The sequence below is a fragment of the Carcharodon carcharias genome, chromosome 6 (genome assembly GCF_017639515.1).
Source record: "Carcharodon carcharias isolate sCarCar2 chromosome 6, sCarCar2.pri, whole genome shotgun sequence".
NCBI classification, from domain to species: domain Eukaryota; kingdom Metazoa; phylum Chordata; class Chondrichthyes; order Lamniformes; family Lamnidae; genus Carcharodon; species Carcharodon carcharias.
Window position 1 is genome coordinate 80,136,319 of NC_054472.1, and position 15,672 is coordinate 80,151,990.

At 48.1% G+C, this 15,672-nt stretch overlaps 1 protein-coding gene across 3 annotated transcripts in view; it reads left to right on the forward strand.

The window, feature by feature from the left end:
* Positions 1–15,672, forward strand: part of stau2 (staufen double-stranded RNA binding protein 2) — a 536,959-nt gene that overhangs the window by 316,043 nt on the left and 205,244 nt on the right. For all 3 annotated transcript variants that reach the window (XM_041189442.1, XM_041189443.1, XM_041189444.1), the window contains exons 10-11: positions 10,499–10,630; positions 11,740–11,797. In XM_041189442.1, coding sequence (XP_041045376.1) covers positions 10,499–10,630; positions 11,740–11,797 — 190 coding nt within the window. The remainder of the gene's footprint in view (positions 1–10,498; positions 10,631–11,739; positions 11,798–15,672) is intronic.

The following is a 15,672-nucleotide window of genomic DNA, read 5'->3' on the forward strand; positions in this document are numbered from 1 at the left end:
GGAATTCCATCCTTTTAATTTCTTTCTCTACCCTCCTCCACTTGGTATGGGGGAGCTGTCACTCAGCTCCTCTCTCATGAGTCTGCCACTCCAGCATCCGCAGTCACCATTCTGAATGACTTTCTGTGATTAGAAGATGCAGAGGCCATGGCCCCAGTAACTATTGCCCCCACATGCAGCCTTTTTTAAAAATTTGTTTGTGATGTGGGCTTTGCTGGCTAGGCCAGCATTTATGGCTCAGCATTGCCCTTGTTCAGGGGGCTTTTAAGAATCCACATTGCTGCTGTGGGTCTGGAGTCACCTGTAGGCCAGCCCAGCAGATTTCCTTCCCTAAAGGGGATTAATGAACCAGTTAGGTTTTTACAACAATCAGTAATGGTTTCATGGTCGTCATTAGACTTTCAATTCCAGATTTTTATTGAACTCACATTTCACCATCTGCTGTGGTGGGATTTGAACCCAGGTCCCTAGAGCATTACCCTGGGTCTCTGCAATACTGGTTTACTGACAATACCACTATGCCACCACCTTCACACAACACATTCTCCTGTATTGAACCGTCCACCTGGCACTGCCTCTATAGGGGAGTCAATGCCGCTGAACTGGGGTCAGAGTGGGGCTGGCGTCCAGGAGCGGAGCCGGAACTGAGACCAGGCCTGTGGCGTGAGCAGGGCTGGGGGCGGGGCGAGATGGTGAGCAGGGCAAGGGGTGGGAGACTAAGGTGATGCTGGGATGGGGAGTGGTGGAGGGAGAGCCGGACTGGTGGACAGGGGAGAGTGCGGGACTGGGGAATGGGAGGTGGCTGAGTCGGGACAAGGGGAAGCAAATACGCCCAGCACAAATCAAATTCTGATGATATTTTGTGCTAGTATAAAAACATCATGGTGGAACATAACTCACCCCCCTCACTTGCAACAAAACTGGTTGTGCTCCTAGATTGAATTAATCCCCATGGTAAGTTTCTACTAATTATGCCCATTTGCAGACCTTCAAGGAGGTTTTTAAAATTAAGTGCAAGGGCACTATAGGGACCTGTTAAAAGCTTTTACTTATTTTTAAATTTTACAGTACCCCAATATAATTAGAAAATAATTTTGTGCAGCTTTTTAAAGTCATTTTCAGTTATTCAAAATTGGGCTATTCACAGGTGCTCAACTAGACACTCTGGTCAACAATTACTGATTTTTTGTGGTGAGCCCAGCTATAGTCATTAAACTGCATGAGGGTACCATTCTATGGGCGGAATTTTCTGAGCCCACTGGTGGCATGCGTGATTGGTGGTGTGCGTGGAAAATATGGCGTGACCTGCTTCACGACGGTGTGAAGGCAGGGCACGATCGTCCACTTAGCCCGCCAATGGCCATCGGTCAACAAGGAGCTAATTGAAATACGTCAGCATATAATTAAAGGCCATCCTGCCAGGCTCTTGGAACCCCACCATATCATCCGTCCTTGTCAGCGGGAACGCACGCCAATGTATTTCACATTGGCACGCAGATGATGTGCGCTTGGCGGCCTTTGCTTTGGGGGAAAACTGAGGTGAGTGAGCGGCAGCATTCTCCACAGCTCGCCTGTTGTTTACAGGTCTCAGGGGCGCTGGGGATGGGGGGGTGTGGCAACTGATTCCTGGCCCCGATAGCACCCCTGGAGGTGGGGGGTGTCCAGGGGCAAGTGCTAGCCAGCCTTGGAGGTGACTGTTGTCAGTGGAGGCGGGGCTGGGTTAAGTGCTGCCCTGGCGCTGCATCCTGCACACAGGCAATCGAGGTGGGGTGGTGGGGGGTGGGGGCAGGCTAAGCAAGGAAAGTGGCCGCACATTAGGGACACCTGTATAAACTGACCATGCCTCTGCAACTGAGACAGATCAGGCGCAGCCACAGTGATATAATTGGGGTCAGGCTCTTAGCCTGCTTACCTATGCAAACAATGCGAAGACACCAAAGGACCACCAAGCGCTCCATACCTTAGCCCCCCCACCCCACAGCACAGACTTCGAGTCCTCCACCACTTTATTGGACCGCAGAGCAATTGGACTGCACACACTGTGCAATCTCCTCAGCAACACTGGCCATGTAGCAGTCACTGCTGGAGGTGCTCACAGCCCCTTGCAATGTCAGCATCCCGGTTTGGACCAGTACCCCACCATGTCGCAGGTTGACAGGGCAGCCATGCAGCGCACTCATCTCTGGCCATCCGAAGGTTGACCAGCACTTTCTCAGACGCGTTAAGGGGCGGTCACAGAGGGTCAGGAAAGGTGCTAAGTACAGTCATGATAACCGCATCAATCTGTGGCTTTCTTTCTCTTTCATGCTGTAGGAGGACCACGTCAAGATCATGGATCCTGGTGACCTAACTGTATGCCTGATGGCCTTCAGAGACTGTAGGAGACGGAAGAGAGAGTGACTGAGGCTCCTGGCCGTGCAAAGGCAGGAGCAGCAGCCTCATGAAGAAGGGGCAGCAGGGGCTCCCACACACGCTGCCCAGGAGTGACAGTGAGCCATGGCTGGTGGGCACCTAGCGACACCCAGGGTCTATAGACGCCGCCTGCCATTCCTGCAGATGACTGAGAACTAGTATTACTAAAGATTGCGCATGTCTAGGGATCTGGTGGCTCACATCTGCCATTCACTGCAGGACTTGGCATCGAGGAGACGTGGAGGGCATCCACTGCCAGTGGCTGTGAAAGTGACTGCAGCGCTCAATTCCTAAGCCAGTGGCTCCTTTCAGGGTTCCACAGGTGACCTCTGTGGAATTTCACAACCTGCCACCCACAAATGCATCCATGAGGCCACAGATGCCATCTTCTCCATGGCACACAACTTTGTGCATTTCGCCTGGGACTGGGACAGCCAGGATACAAGGGCCATTGGATTCATCCTGATCTCGGGATTCCCAAAGGTGCAGGGTATGATTGACTGCACTCATGTGGCGCTCAGGTCTTTGTCGCTGTACTCGGTGAACTTCATCAACCGCAAGGGCTTCCACTCACTGAACGTGCAGCTGGTATGCGACCACCAGAAATGCATCCTGCAGACGTGCGCATGGTTTACAGGGAGTGTGCATGACACCTACATCCTGAACCGCTTGCAGATCCTTGCAATCTTCCAGAGTCCACAGAGGCTGCAGGGTTGGCACCTTGGGGACAAGGGTTGCCCGCAGAGGCCGTGGCTGATGACATACGTGCACTGCAGCAGAGCGACGCTATAATGAGGCTCATGCAGCAGCTCACAACTTGGTGGAGCAGACCGTCGGGATTTCGAAGATGCGGTTCTGGTGCCTGGACCGGTCTGGTGGAGCTCTGCAATACAGTCCGCAGGGGGTGTCACGCATCATTGTCGTCTGCTGCATCCTTTACAGCCTGGCGCTGCAAGGGAGTGAGGAGCTGGCTGAGGAGGAGGTGGAGGAATTGCACGTCACCTCCAATGAGGAGAAGGGTGACGGGGATCAGGATGAGGGGGTCCTCGGTGGTGACGATGACGGGGATGAGGCTTTCACAATGGCTAGACAAGGCAGGCACGCTTAGGAGACTCTCATACCTGCTAGATTTATGAAGGATGATGATGAAACGCATTGAGGTGTCCCCATAGATCCTCACATTGCAGTTGTGAATGTTTGACTCCAGTCTGGCTTTTGGCAGCACCAATACGCTCTGTGAGAATGTTACTATCATGGAGATGAAGTGGAGGCTCTAATAGTCACTTGATCACAGGAGGATGATGACAACATGCAGTGAGGACACTCCATAGATCTTCACATAGCCTCGGAGAATGTCTGACTCCTGTCTGGCCGAGGGCAGCTCACTTGCGCTCCATGATCAGGGCCATCTCAGAGACACAGCCATGAAATTTTAGATGCATCTGATGCTGTGTCCACCTTCAGCACCTTAACCCTTCAGGAGTTGGTGCACAGCATCACTGGTCACTGATGCTGGTGTGATGGGGGCCAGCCTCACCTTAAAGGTGCTGAGAGCACACAGAGAGAATGAAAGAACTCTGTCGCACCTGCCCACTGCATTCTGGCAGCAAAGACCAGCACCACCAAGGTGCAGGCATCAGTAATGTTTCCAGGGAGTGTGAGGCTGGACCGTAACTGTGGTCTGAAAGCTGCATGGAGCATAGGGAAGAGGCCTTGGACTGAGACACCTGCTCTTTATCTTGTGCAGAAAGATTTCACATCCGAGTGACAAGAACACTGCTCATCAGAACAAGGAGCCAGAGGCAGAGAGACATTCTTAGGAGTTTATTGACAATAATGAACAATATGTACAAGTGATCAACACCCATGGCCAGGCTGTGCAACTACTTTTACCTAGCTTTCCTAACCCTGCCGCTACGTCTTGGTGTTCCCCGGATATCCACAGCGGAGATGGAGGCAGCCTGCTGACTGTGATACCCTGCCTGTGATGACTTTGGCATGCGTCCTCTGGCAGGCCGAGGCTTGGTGGGCTCCAGACTGTTTTTGGGGTCTTGCTGCGTGGCAGTGGCACCCTCCTCGGCCTGTGAAGCTGGAGCTGCAGAGATAACAGGAAGAGGGGAATTGGATGGGCCGGTCACTCCCAGAGTCACTAGGGTGGATGGCCCCGGAGAGTACACCTCCTGATCCTCCTTATTGGTGCCTGAGGGCCCCTGGCTGACTCTGTGAGTGGAAGGGGTAGCTGGAGTGAGATAGCACCCCTCTTGCATACATGCTGTTGGAGGCCAACTATGGCTCAGCGATGGAGTTAAGCCCGCGCAGTAGCGCGGAAGTGACCTCCTGGACCAAGGCCTCCGTGGTGGCCACCATTCTGCCAGTGTTGACCTCAGTGCATTCCAATGCCGGCGCTATCGCCTCAGCATGAAGATGGACGGACTCCTCCATCGTGCCTTGCAACCTAAGGAGTGCAGCAGACATCCCTTCCTGATGTTCCCTAGCTTGCCTTTGCAGCTCCAGCAACTGTGACATGACCGAGTCCAGAGGCTCATCATCTGACTCGGACTCAGCAAAGCTCTGGCCTCCAGAAGTCTTCCAAGTGCCGGGGACCTGGGAAGTCCCTGCCTCCGCCTGCTGTGGATCAGAAAGTGCAATGTGCTCAGCAGATTGTGATGCTGAGGCTACTCTAAAGCTAGGTCTCTCCGATGTATGTGTCACTGTGCTGGTGGAGGGTGTGGGTGAGCGCTGTGATGGTTCTTCAGGGAGGGTGCCTTCAGTTTCCTCTTCAGAGGTTTCTTCAGGACTTGATTGGAGGCCCTGGGTCATGGACTCTGTTGGCTGTTTGGCAGATGTGCCTGCGAAAGTAAGGGGAGTTAATTATGCATGGTAGTGGCCTGTGAAAGAGGACACATCACTCACAGCATGGTTATCTGATGGATGTTGCACTGCTGGATCCTCACTTGGCAGGACAGCGCCGACCTCACCATCAGCACAGGACCAGTCTTAGTCATTGCCGGCCAGCTGGATGGCTCTGTTTTTGAATTCTGTCAGAACTTTGATCTCCAGCGTCCCTCCACCTGTCTGCCAGCTTTCCCTCCTGTTGTGAGCCAGTTTTTCTTGCATGGATAGAGGTGGGGAGAGTGTATCAGGATGCCTGCCGGGCCAGATGATTAAGTATGCCTGGCCTGTGTGGATGGTGAGTGGTCCCATGGATGGGATGAGGACAGTGACGGTGAAAAAGTGAATGGTGATGTCACTTGCACTGGCAGTGAATGAGTCCCTGTGGATGTGTGATAGGTTTGTGAGTGCGTGAATTGGGAGTGCTGAAAAGAGTGACTTACCCTGGCAGAACAGAGGAGATCATTCATCCTTTTGCAGCACTGGATGGCTGTCCTCCTCTGCAGGGCATTTGCACTGACTACTGCTGCCACCACCTCCCAAGCCAGGTTGCTGACTTTGCTGCCCATCCTGCGGCCAGAGCTGGAGTAGAGCACATCCCATTGGGCCTCCATGACAACCTGCAGTCGCTCGAGGGACCTGTCATTGAAGTGGGGGGCTGCAGTCTTTTTTCCTTTGCTGGCACTGTTTCAATTTACTGTACTTCTGTCCCAGAATCAACTATTGCTGTAGTCGATTCCTAAGAACATTTCATGTTCATTTTAAATGGCTGCCCTGGAGAAATGACGTCCTGCATCCTTGAACATTAGATAATTGTTTGGGACATTTCATGCCCAAATTAATATTATAATAAAACTCCAAAGCATTTCCAACCCTGCCGCCCACTCAGATGCAGTACAAAATGAGTGGAGTTGCAATGGAACAGAATGCTTGCATATTTTCTGTTCTTGACTATCCGACATACTTGTTGGATAGCCAAGAACAGAAAATGGGCGGGTATTCAGAAAGTAGGTAGGCACATGAGTAGGTGTGTTGCATAGGCTCATGGGAATATTAAAGTTACCATATCTAACTCACTATTCCCATTAGGCTTTATGAGAAATAGAGTATTTTTATTCTGTTATTGTGCTATTGGCCAAAGTGTACCACTGATCCCATATACATGCGGGGCTTTATTCTACATCAGAGTAGTACTATTATGTGAATCGACAATGCCTGGCTTTAATGAATTATCAACATCAATCACTGGAATGGTATACACCATGCTGCATCCCCAGGACATGAATTAACCTAGGTTGACTGCAGTGTGTGGATGATGCATTGTATCAAATAACAAAACAGTGCTCAGACTACTAGGCTTTATTTCGAGAGGGATAGAATTGAAAATTAGGGAAGCTATGCATAACCTGTATCAAAACGGTGGTTAGACCACAGTTAGAGTTCTACGTACAGTTCTGGTCATCATATCATACAAAAGGATATAGAGGCACTGGAGATGAAGCAGAGAAGATTTATGGGATGATCCTAGAAATGTGTGGGTATACATATCAGTAAAGGATGAACACGCTGGGCCCTGAATTATTGTTAAGATAGAGAGGGTCTCCAGCTTAGTCAAATTGGCATCAGAGGCCCGATTCCTGAAGTCCTCCCCCAAGCCCGGCACCCACCATTTTTGATGGGTGGGGGGTTGTTGTAGTTTGCATTTCCATGGTTCACCAAAGCATTTGCACATGTAAAAGTACAACTGCCTTCAAACAGATCCAATTTTCATAACTAGGATGTCCAAAGCACTACTTGTAGGCTTTAGACCTTTCAGGAGAAGGTTTAAAGCTGCTGGAGGTCTTTGGAGAGGTAGGATACCCTTTTGGATAGATCCAGCGACACCTTTGAGAGAGGTGAGGCATCCTTTGAGATTGTTAAGGGTATACATTAATGTGTATAAAAATTGGATAAACTCATTGGAACTGTCAAGGGAGTTGTCATGGAAACAGTCAAGCTGTCAAGGCATTTAAATCGTCTTCCCTTTAATTTAAAAAAAAAACTTGCTGCAATTTTTAAAAAAAATCGGGCTTGCTATTTCACTTTGTCCATTGACATAAGCCTGAGAGTTATCATTATAGAATTTGTGCTGCATGACTGAATTTATGACCAACCATTATCATGGTAGAGTGCCTGCCAGTTCACAGTTTGCATGACAGATCCAAGTGGTCATAAAGTCTTTGATGTGGGGCTATGAATACAAATACTTGTTTTTTTATAAGGGATTAAGCACTTGAATGATATGTTTTTATAATGGATTATGTAGCTGAAGGAATGTAAATCGAGTGAATGGGTTTATATGAAGGAGAGACTTTTTAAAAAATTAAGTCTGCAATAGACAGGGCAGAATTTTTTGCTGAGCAATCGGGTACACACCCGACCCGCTCGAGCGTAAAATATTGCGTGATGACGTCGGGCATGCGGGAATTGGAGCTGTGCCCACCATCAATTACGAGGCCAGTTAAGGCCATTACAAAGTCAATTAAGCTAGATTTTAGGTAGTCCGTGCAATTTCATGCTTGTCACATGGGCAAAGCAGCTGACAATTTGCTAAAACTCATCAAGGGCAGGATAAAAAGGGTCTGCAGCATTGCTGCTGTGAGTAATGAGGAGTTTTGGAGATAATTTGCTGCCGGTTGCTTATTTGTACTTGGCAACTTCATCTCTGTTTGGGGCTTCATTGTTGGCATTTCCAAGCTTCATTTCAGGGCTTATTTGTGTCTCCAAGGAGGATTCAGGCCATGTGGACCATTCCAGGTATCAGACAGCCTTCCATTATCCTTGTATGTGACCCCTCTGATTGGTTATGGCTCATCTTCTCTTGAAAGGACAGAGGAGCATTGAATAGATCACTCTCTACCTGCAGCACCATTGCAGCCTGGCCAACCCCAGCTGAGGAACACCTCACAGGGCACATCCGAGTTGCGGCCCTTGTGCCGCAAGGCACTCAGTCCAAGCAGCCAGGGCCACCTTGGCCACCTCCGGCGTCATCGACAGTTAGCACTCAGAATCTAGCATCCCTGAGGTCCACAGGGGGCACTGCCACACCTTAACACTTCTGCACGCTGACCCATGCCAACATGGTACTCACCCTTCCTGAGCGCAGCATGTCATTGAGCCTCTTCCGGCACTGTACCCATGTGCGCTGCACCACATCATGGATGCTGACCTGCGCAGCAACTTCCTCCCATGCCCTCTTTGTGATGTGCAGGGGACTCCTCCTCCCATATCTGGGGACAAGGGCATCCTTCCTGGCAGCCACCTCCTCCACGAAGACTGCGAGGCACTCATCAGAAAGCGGGGGGCTGAGTTCCCACCCGACCTGCCCTCCTACCTGGCGTCTCCAGCTGCATTCGGCTCCGTCACATTAGGTAACGAGAGATGGAAGAGACGTTCTTCCCTGGCTGCCTGCGCCATTTTAAAACCGGCTACTGGGTTGCCATTGGACCCGGTGGCCAACAGGACCCCAACCCCTTCCCAACCAGTGGGAGCCACTTTTCACTCTGGGCGGGCTTTAATTGGCCCACCAGTGAGAAATCGCAGTCGGGGGCCGATCGCAGGTGGCAACCCATTTTGCAGCCGGTCCCGGGCCCGCCAACCACAAACGCCCGCTGAACTGAAAATTCTGCCTGTAGAATTTTGTTTTTAATCTCATCTCAGCAGGTGTCCTGAGATCTGTTCACGGTGGATATTGCATGAGTTTGCATGAAGGGTGTAAGGGCAAAGAGTGGTGGGTGGGGGACATGAGTCGGCATGACTTGGCACTAAGTTAGACACTAAAGGGGCTATAAAGGTAGAGGGGCATGGGTTAGCATGAAGGATATGAGTGGCGATGGGGGGGAGGGGAGAGGGCATGGGTTGGCATGGATGGAGCATGGGGAGGGTGAGGGGGTGTGAGGGGTGAGTGCTGGAGGACTGATATTTATTTTTAAAACTGGGACAAAGTCCATCCTCACCAAGATGGTCCTTTCACACAGCTCGCTTCCGCCCCCGGCAGCCCCTGTGATTGCCTCCAAACTCTTTCCGAGAGCAGTGGGACCAACTCCAGTTAACACCCATAGACCCCGTACAAAAATCCGACTGTTCAGGCATTTTCTCCTGAGTTAGGTTTGCAAAGCTGAGAATTTTCCCAACTATGCACTCTGACTCAGGAACAAAAATTCCCCTGGGTCTATTTTTTCTTAAAAGACAACTGAGGAGTGACTCAATCGAGATCTTTAAAATTATGAAAGGTTTTGAAAGAATGGAAATAGAGAGGATGTTTTCTCCTGTGGAGAAGAGCATAATTAAAGGCCATCAATATAAGGTAATCAACAAGAAATCCAATAGGGAATTCAGAAGAAACTTCTTTAACCAAAGAGTGATAAGATCGTGGAACTCATAACCACAGGGAGTGGTAGAGGTGAATTATATAGATGCTTTTAAGGGGAAGCTGGATAAGCATATGAGCGATATGGGGATAGAGTGTTACAATGATAGACTTAGATGAAGAAAAATGGAATGAGGCTCGAGTGGAGCATAAACACCAGCATGGACTGGTTGTGCTGAATGGCTGGTTTCTGTTCTATATATCCTATGTAATCCTTTGTAAAGAAAGGAAATCTTGTTGATAAGATTTTTCTTGTACAGTACAATGAAGTGTAGAATAAAGCTCCCTCTGTGATGCAAGCAGTTCAGTGTTCAATAGGATTTTTTCTGTCCAACAGAATCTAACCTTAAAAACCCGGGCAGCATGCAGCATCACAGCAAGGATTGAAAAGGAAAATAAACTAAAGCTTTTAATCTCCTTTGAATTAAGTATTTCAGTTTGAAATTACTTTTGTTCTTCTGTATAAAATTTTCTTCTCGTTACAGCCTGGGTTCTTTGTGAACCACCTATAACTGCACTTTCTTCACAAAAAGGTTTCAATGGACTTTGAAGAAAACCCTGAATGGATATTCTTTCTGCTCACATATTGTTATGAAAATGTATCTGATTACCTAATTAGATATATAGAAAATAAAACATTTGGATTCCTCAGTGGGAATCTATTCGTAAATTCTGACAGAATGTTATTCTTAGCTTTGTGATTATAACGGCAACTAAATAGATCATTCAGTTGTGGGTCTGAAGCTTTCAAATAATTACATGTGTAATTGCTGTTTTGTTCTTTAGGTCAAGGTAGGGACTGAGATGGCGACAGGAACAGGCCCCAACAAGAAAGTTGCAAAGCGGAATGCTGCAGAAGCCATGTTGCTACAGCTTGGCTACAAAGCATCAATCCCTACTCAAAATCCACAGGAGAAGGTAAACTTGAATTTTAAGTTCACTTTTTTGTTTAACTGTTAAAGAATAAAGAAATAAAACAAATTGATTATTAAATGTTATTACATGTTTAGGTTTTGCTTATAGATTTGACCAAAATTTAATCATAAAACTGGTACTTTGTATTTATACTTCTGCTGAAAAAAACACATGCCTAAGCCTTTCGTCCTGCACTCATCAGAGCACACGCAAGAATACCAATTTAAGGGGAAAACAACAATTTATACTGTATCTGTAGAGAGTGCTGATTGGTTGGCAAGTGGCATTGCCATTGAGAATGCACCACCAATGTTGACAGACAGTTAACTGCCAAGCATTGGTTGAAATTTAAACCAGGCAGCTGGACCCTGATTGGTCAAAGGCATTGCCCTGAGGAATGAGTCAGCAAATGGCTGTCACTTATTTTGTTTAGCTGAAACAAGCACAATGTATGTACATGTTCTTTCTGTCTGCAAAGAATAGAGCCCTGTGTATTAATATATGTAGCTTCCGGTACAAGCAAATGCGCCACTTTGCGAGCCTGACTGACAATCTTAAATTTGTTGTCAGTGTAATTCTTAGCACATTGAGGATTATTTGGCAAATGTTGTCCAATCGCGGAATCACATCTAATGTTGGACACTGTGTTTTGAGGTTGGGTATGGTCTGTACCCTACCTGTTGCAAACAGCAGCTGGGACATGCTGTTTGATATGATCTGCCATTCTTTGGGACATACGGCCTACATTCCTAGCATCAAATTGGCACTGAAAATTCATATACCACATTACTCGTTTGTGTGATAGGCAAAACATATTTTTGGCTTGACGGCAGCATCCTATTAGTGGTGAATAACACTCGTGTTGCTACTGCATAGTAGCAGCGTGAAACAGCTAGCTTCACCTGTTGCTCAAATTTTTGAGATACCTTGCCCTTCAACCAATCAGCACTCCCTTCACATACAGTATAAATTGTTGTTTTCCCCTTATATTGGTATTCTTGCAAGTGTCCTGATGAGTGCAAGGCAAAAAGCTTAGACATGTCTCTTTTGTCAGCAATACTCAAGTTCTGTAATACCAAACAACTATTTATATTTATGTTTCAACATTACAGCCAGTTGAAAAGGGCTGGGATGGACGGAAGGTGACTTTTGCAGATCAGCCAAGTAGTAGTGAGTAGTTTTCACACTTGAAACATATAAGACAAAATACCTGTTTTATTTATTGGCAAATTCCATATGAATATTCATTGTCATTTGCATGGCTCAGATCTTTTTAATTATGCCAATAAGGGATCATCTGTTAAGGAATAAGGTGCGAAGAAATTTCTCCGTTCAAAGGCTTGGGGATCTTTGGAATTCTATACCCAGAGGGATGTGGATGCTTAAGATAGATTTTTGATACTAAGGGATATGGGGATAGTGTGGGAAAGTGAGGTTGAGGTAGAAGATTAGCCATGTTTTTATGGAGTGATGGAGATGCTCGAAAAGCTTGAAAAGGGAATATACATTTGTTGCAAATCATTAATTAATTCTTTAAATGTCTTCCATTGCTTAACTACCATCATACCTTTTAATCTAATTTCCTAATCTACCTAAGAGAACTCACCCCTCCTACCTACGAAGCTCAGATTTAAGACTCTATTTTTGGACTTAACTAAATTACTCTCAAACTCAATATAAATTCCATCACATTATAATCACTATTCCCTAGAAATTCCTTTACTACTAAATTATTAATTAAACCTTTCTCATTGCACAATACCAGGTTTAAAATAGTCTGTTCCCTAGTTTGTTCCTCGACATAGTGATCTAGAAAAAGTCCACAAATCTTCAATGATCTCATACTCAACGCTATTACCACAAATTTGGTTTGTCCAGTCTAATTGAAAGTTAAGGCCCTCATGATTATTGTATAACCCTTGTTACATGCACCTTTAATTTCCTGATTTATACACTGCCTGACACTATGGGCGGAATTGTCCCAGATTTGCACTAAGGAAAAAGAACGTTTTACCTGTTGGCTGCAATGGCATCTTTATACATCGTATTGTCCCAGTCCCACCTCATTAATCATGCATTCCCGGTAAACACACCATTTCAATAGCGGGTGGGCTCTCATTTGCCCACCGTGCAACTCACCGCTTTCTCACGCCGGGCACCATATCTAAAGTGCAGCCGCGCGCACATCTCTCAGTGCTTCTAACCCAGCACTGCTGCACAGAAGACATGGCCCTGAAAGGCAAGAAGACTGCAGACCCCCGATTCAGTAACACATCCCTCAAGCTCCATTTGGATGTTGTGGAAGCCCGCCGTGATGTCCTGTACCCCTGCTCTGGGTGAAGGCCAGCAAACAAAGTCACCAATCCAGCATGGGAGGCCTTGGCAGTGGTGGTCAGCGCCAGTGCCTTGCAAAAGAGGGCAGCCACCCAGTGCCGCAGGAGGGTGAATGGTCTCATCTGTTCTGCCAGGGTAAGTCACTCTTCTCATCACTCTCAAGTCACACACTCACAAACCCATCACACATCCACAGGGATCTCACACCTCAAAGGACAACACCACTAACTCTCACACACACCCTCACATCTCCATCAAGCTCATACCCTCTGGCGCTTGCATCCTCACCTTGTCTATGGCTCAGCTCACTAGGCAAACATTCCATGCAGTACCATGCGCCCTGCTCCCACTCTCTCCATCTGTTTTCATACAGGAGAAGCTGACTCACAGCAAGAGGGAGAGGTCCCAGACTGGGAGTCAAGTGGCCCACATTAGGCCTGACACTCGCTTTGAGGAACATGCCATCATGCTGACGGGTGAGCATGGTGGACCGTGCCTGTGGCAACGGTGAGGTCAGCAGAGAGCACCCACATGAATATCCTGCAATACATCGTCCCTCTCTCAACACAAATGTGAGTGCTCTCTCTCCTGCTTTTGACCCTGCCGCCATGCACAGAGCTTACCCACACCCTCCACCAGTGCAGGGACACACGCCTTGGTTGGACCTAGACCTAGAGCAGGCACAGGTTCACAATCTAGTGGTCACTTCATGGACCCGTGTCCATACAGGAGGAGGAAGGTTTAGCAGAGCTCCCCGGCATTCAGAGTACTGCTGGGGAAGAGGCACCTGTGAGGTCCGAGTCAGATGACAAACCTCTGGATTTGACCTTCCAATTCATTGTGGAGAGTCAGCAGAAGGCAGGGGAACATCACACAGAGCTGTTGGAAGCTCTCAACACAGTGACACATGACTCATGCATCCGCCTGCATTCTGATGAAGTGGTGCCACACTATCGGCCACTTCTACATAATGCTCCCTTGTGGCCTCAGATGAAGTGGAGGCAGCTTGCTCGCTAGTCTCTGTTTGCAGCTGAGATGTATGTGGCAATTGTCCATGTCATGGAATTGCTAGTAGGGGCACTTGCAGAGGCTGTTGCACCAGCAGCAATGCAGGGGCAGTCTCTGTCACTGGACTGTGCTGAATAGATGGTCCCTCAGTCAGAGGGACCAAGGAGGCCAATGATGATGATGTTGCCCCATGAGTGGTGGTACCCTCCTTGTTGACTGTCTCAGCCCATAGATGGCACTCTGGGTGGCTTGAGGGGAACACCACCTGGGCCCAAACTGGCATCCCCTCCAAAAATCTCTGCGCCATTAGCAGCACTGACTTGTCAAGGCTACATAATGTGGCATATATTCTGTACATGTCAGTGTGCAGATCCTGGATCCACTCAGAGTGCTGTCGCATATGGGTCTCCATGAGGTAGGCCAGTCTCTCAATGGAGGAACTCATGTGTTCAAAGCCCTGAACCAGGATCATGCACATAAGCTGAGTGGACTCCTCCATTCTTAAACCATGACCGCACTGCCTCAGGGAACTGTGACAAGTGGGAACACATCTGTCCTGTTTTTCTAAGTAGAGCCTTAAATCCAGTGACACCCGAGGCCCCGCATTTGCGCTCAGCTAGCATGGCTGTGTCCTCCATCTTCAAGAGGACTGCCCGCAGCTGCCACAGCATCTCTCACCAACTCCTGCTCATGCATTATGTACTTATTACCCAGTTCCACCTAGCTGGTTGCACACTAGGATCCACTGCTGTGAGTGTGTCTGCGCCGGCGGAGGGTGTGTTTGTAAGATGTGATGATGCTTGTTCAGATGTCTCTGCTTCCATCTCTTTGCCCAGTGCTGTCACAGGTATCTATCCTCCCCCTGCACTTCAGAACCTGCAGGAGACATAAGAAGAGATCTTGAGAACTAGCCTTTGACAGCTGAAGACTCTGCAGTGCTGAGACTTCTGTATGCAGCCAAGTTTTTAGCATGCTGTGGGATGCGTAGAAGTGCACACCACCCCTTCTCTTCTCCAGCAGAATGCCCATTTTACCTTCTTTGACTTGTTCCTGGGGTGGGGAGGGTGCACCTGGCAATCTCCATGGCTCTCTCTTCATTGGCCATTCTGATGAGCAGATGGGGCATCCCTCCTCTTGGTGGTGCCCTTTCTTGGGCATTATGAGCCCTTTTCTCCAGCAAGGGAAAAAGAGATAAAGCAATGATGACCTCTGTGGTCAGTACTAGTATCTCATTGACATAGGAAGCCACATATATCAGTTCTGGAAAGTGCTCAACATCTCTATGGTTCTGAATCTTGCCGAGGTGTCAGTAGGTACACTGGGCATAGATTCCTTCCATGTTCCGGAGCAACATCTGCTCTTAGACTCCTCAACTGGTTTGTCAACTGGAGATTGAATACCTAGAGGCCTGTCATGAAGGCCTTGTGTTGGACTCGCCTTGCTCGAGCGATTAAGGTCATTGAACCTTTCCAGCTCTGAACCTAATTCCTGCCGACCGTACTTCAGCTACAAATGTTCTGAGTATCTCAATCCTTGGTTGGGAGGGTAAACTTCCTTCTCTCCCTCACTGCCTCAGGAAGGACTTCTAGGTCCATGTTGACGGAGTACGAAGCAGCCTTGCTTTGGATTCCAGTCCTCTGCCTTTCATCTTTCATCACAGCTGCTTCAATTCCCAGTCATGGCTCCCATGATGTGCTGAAATC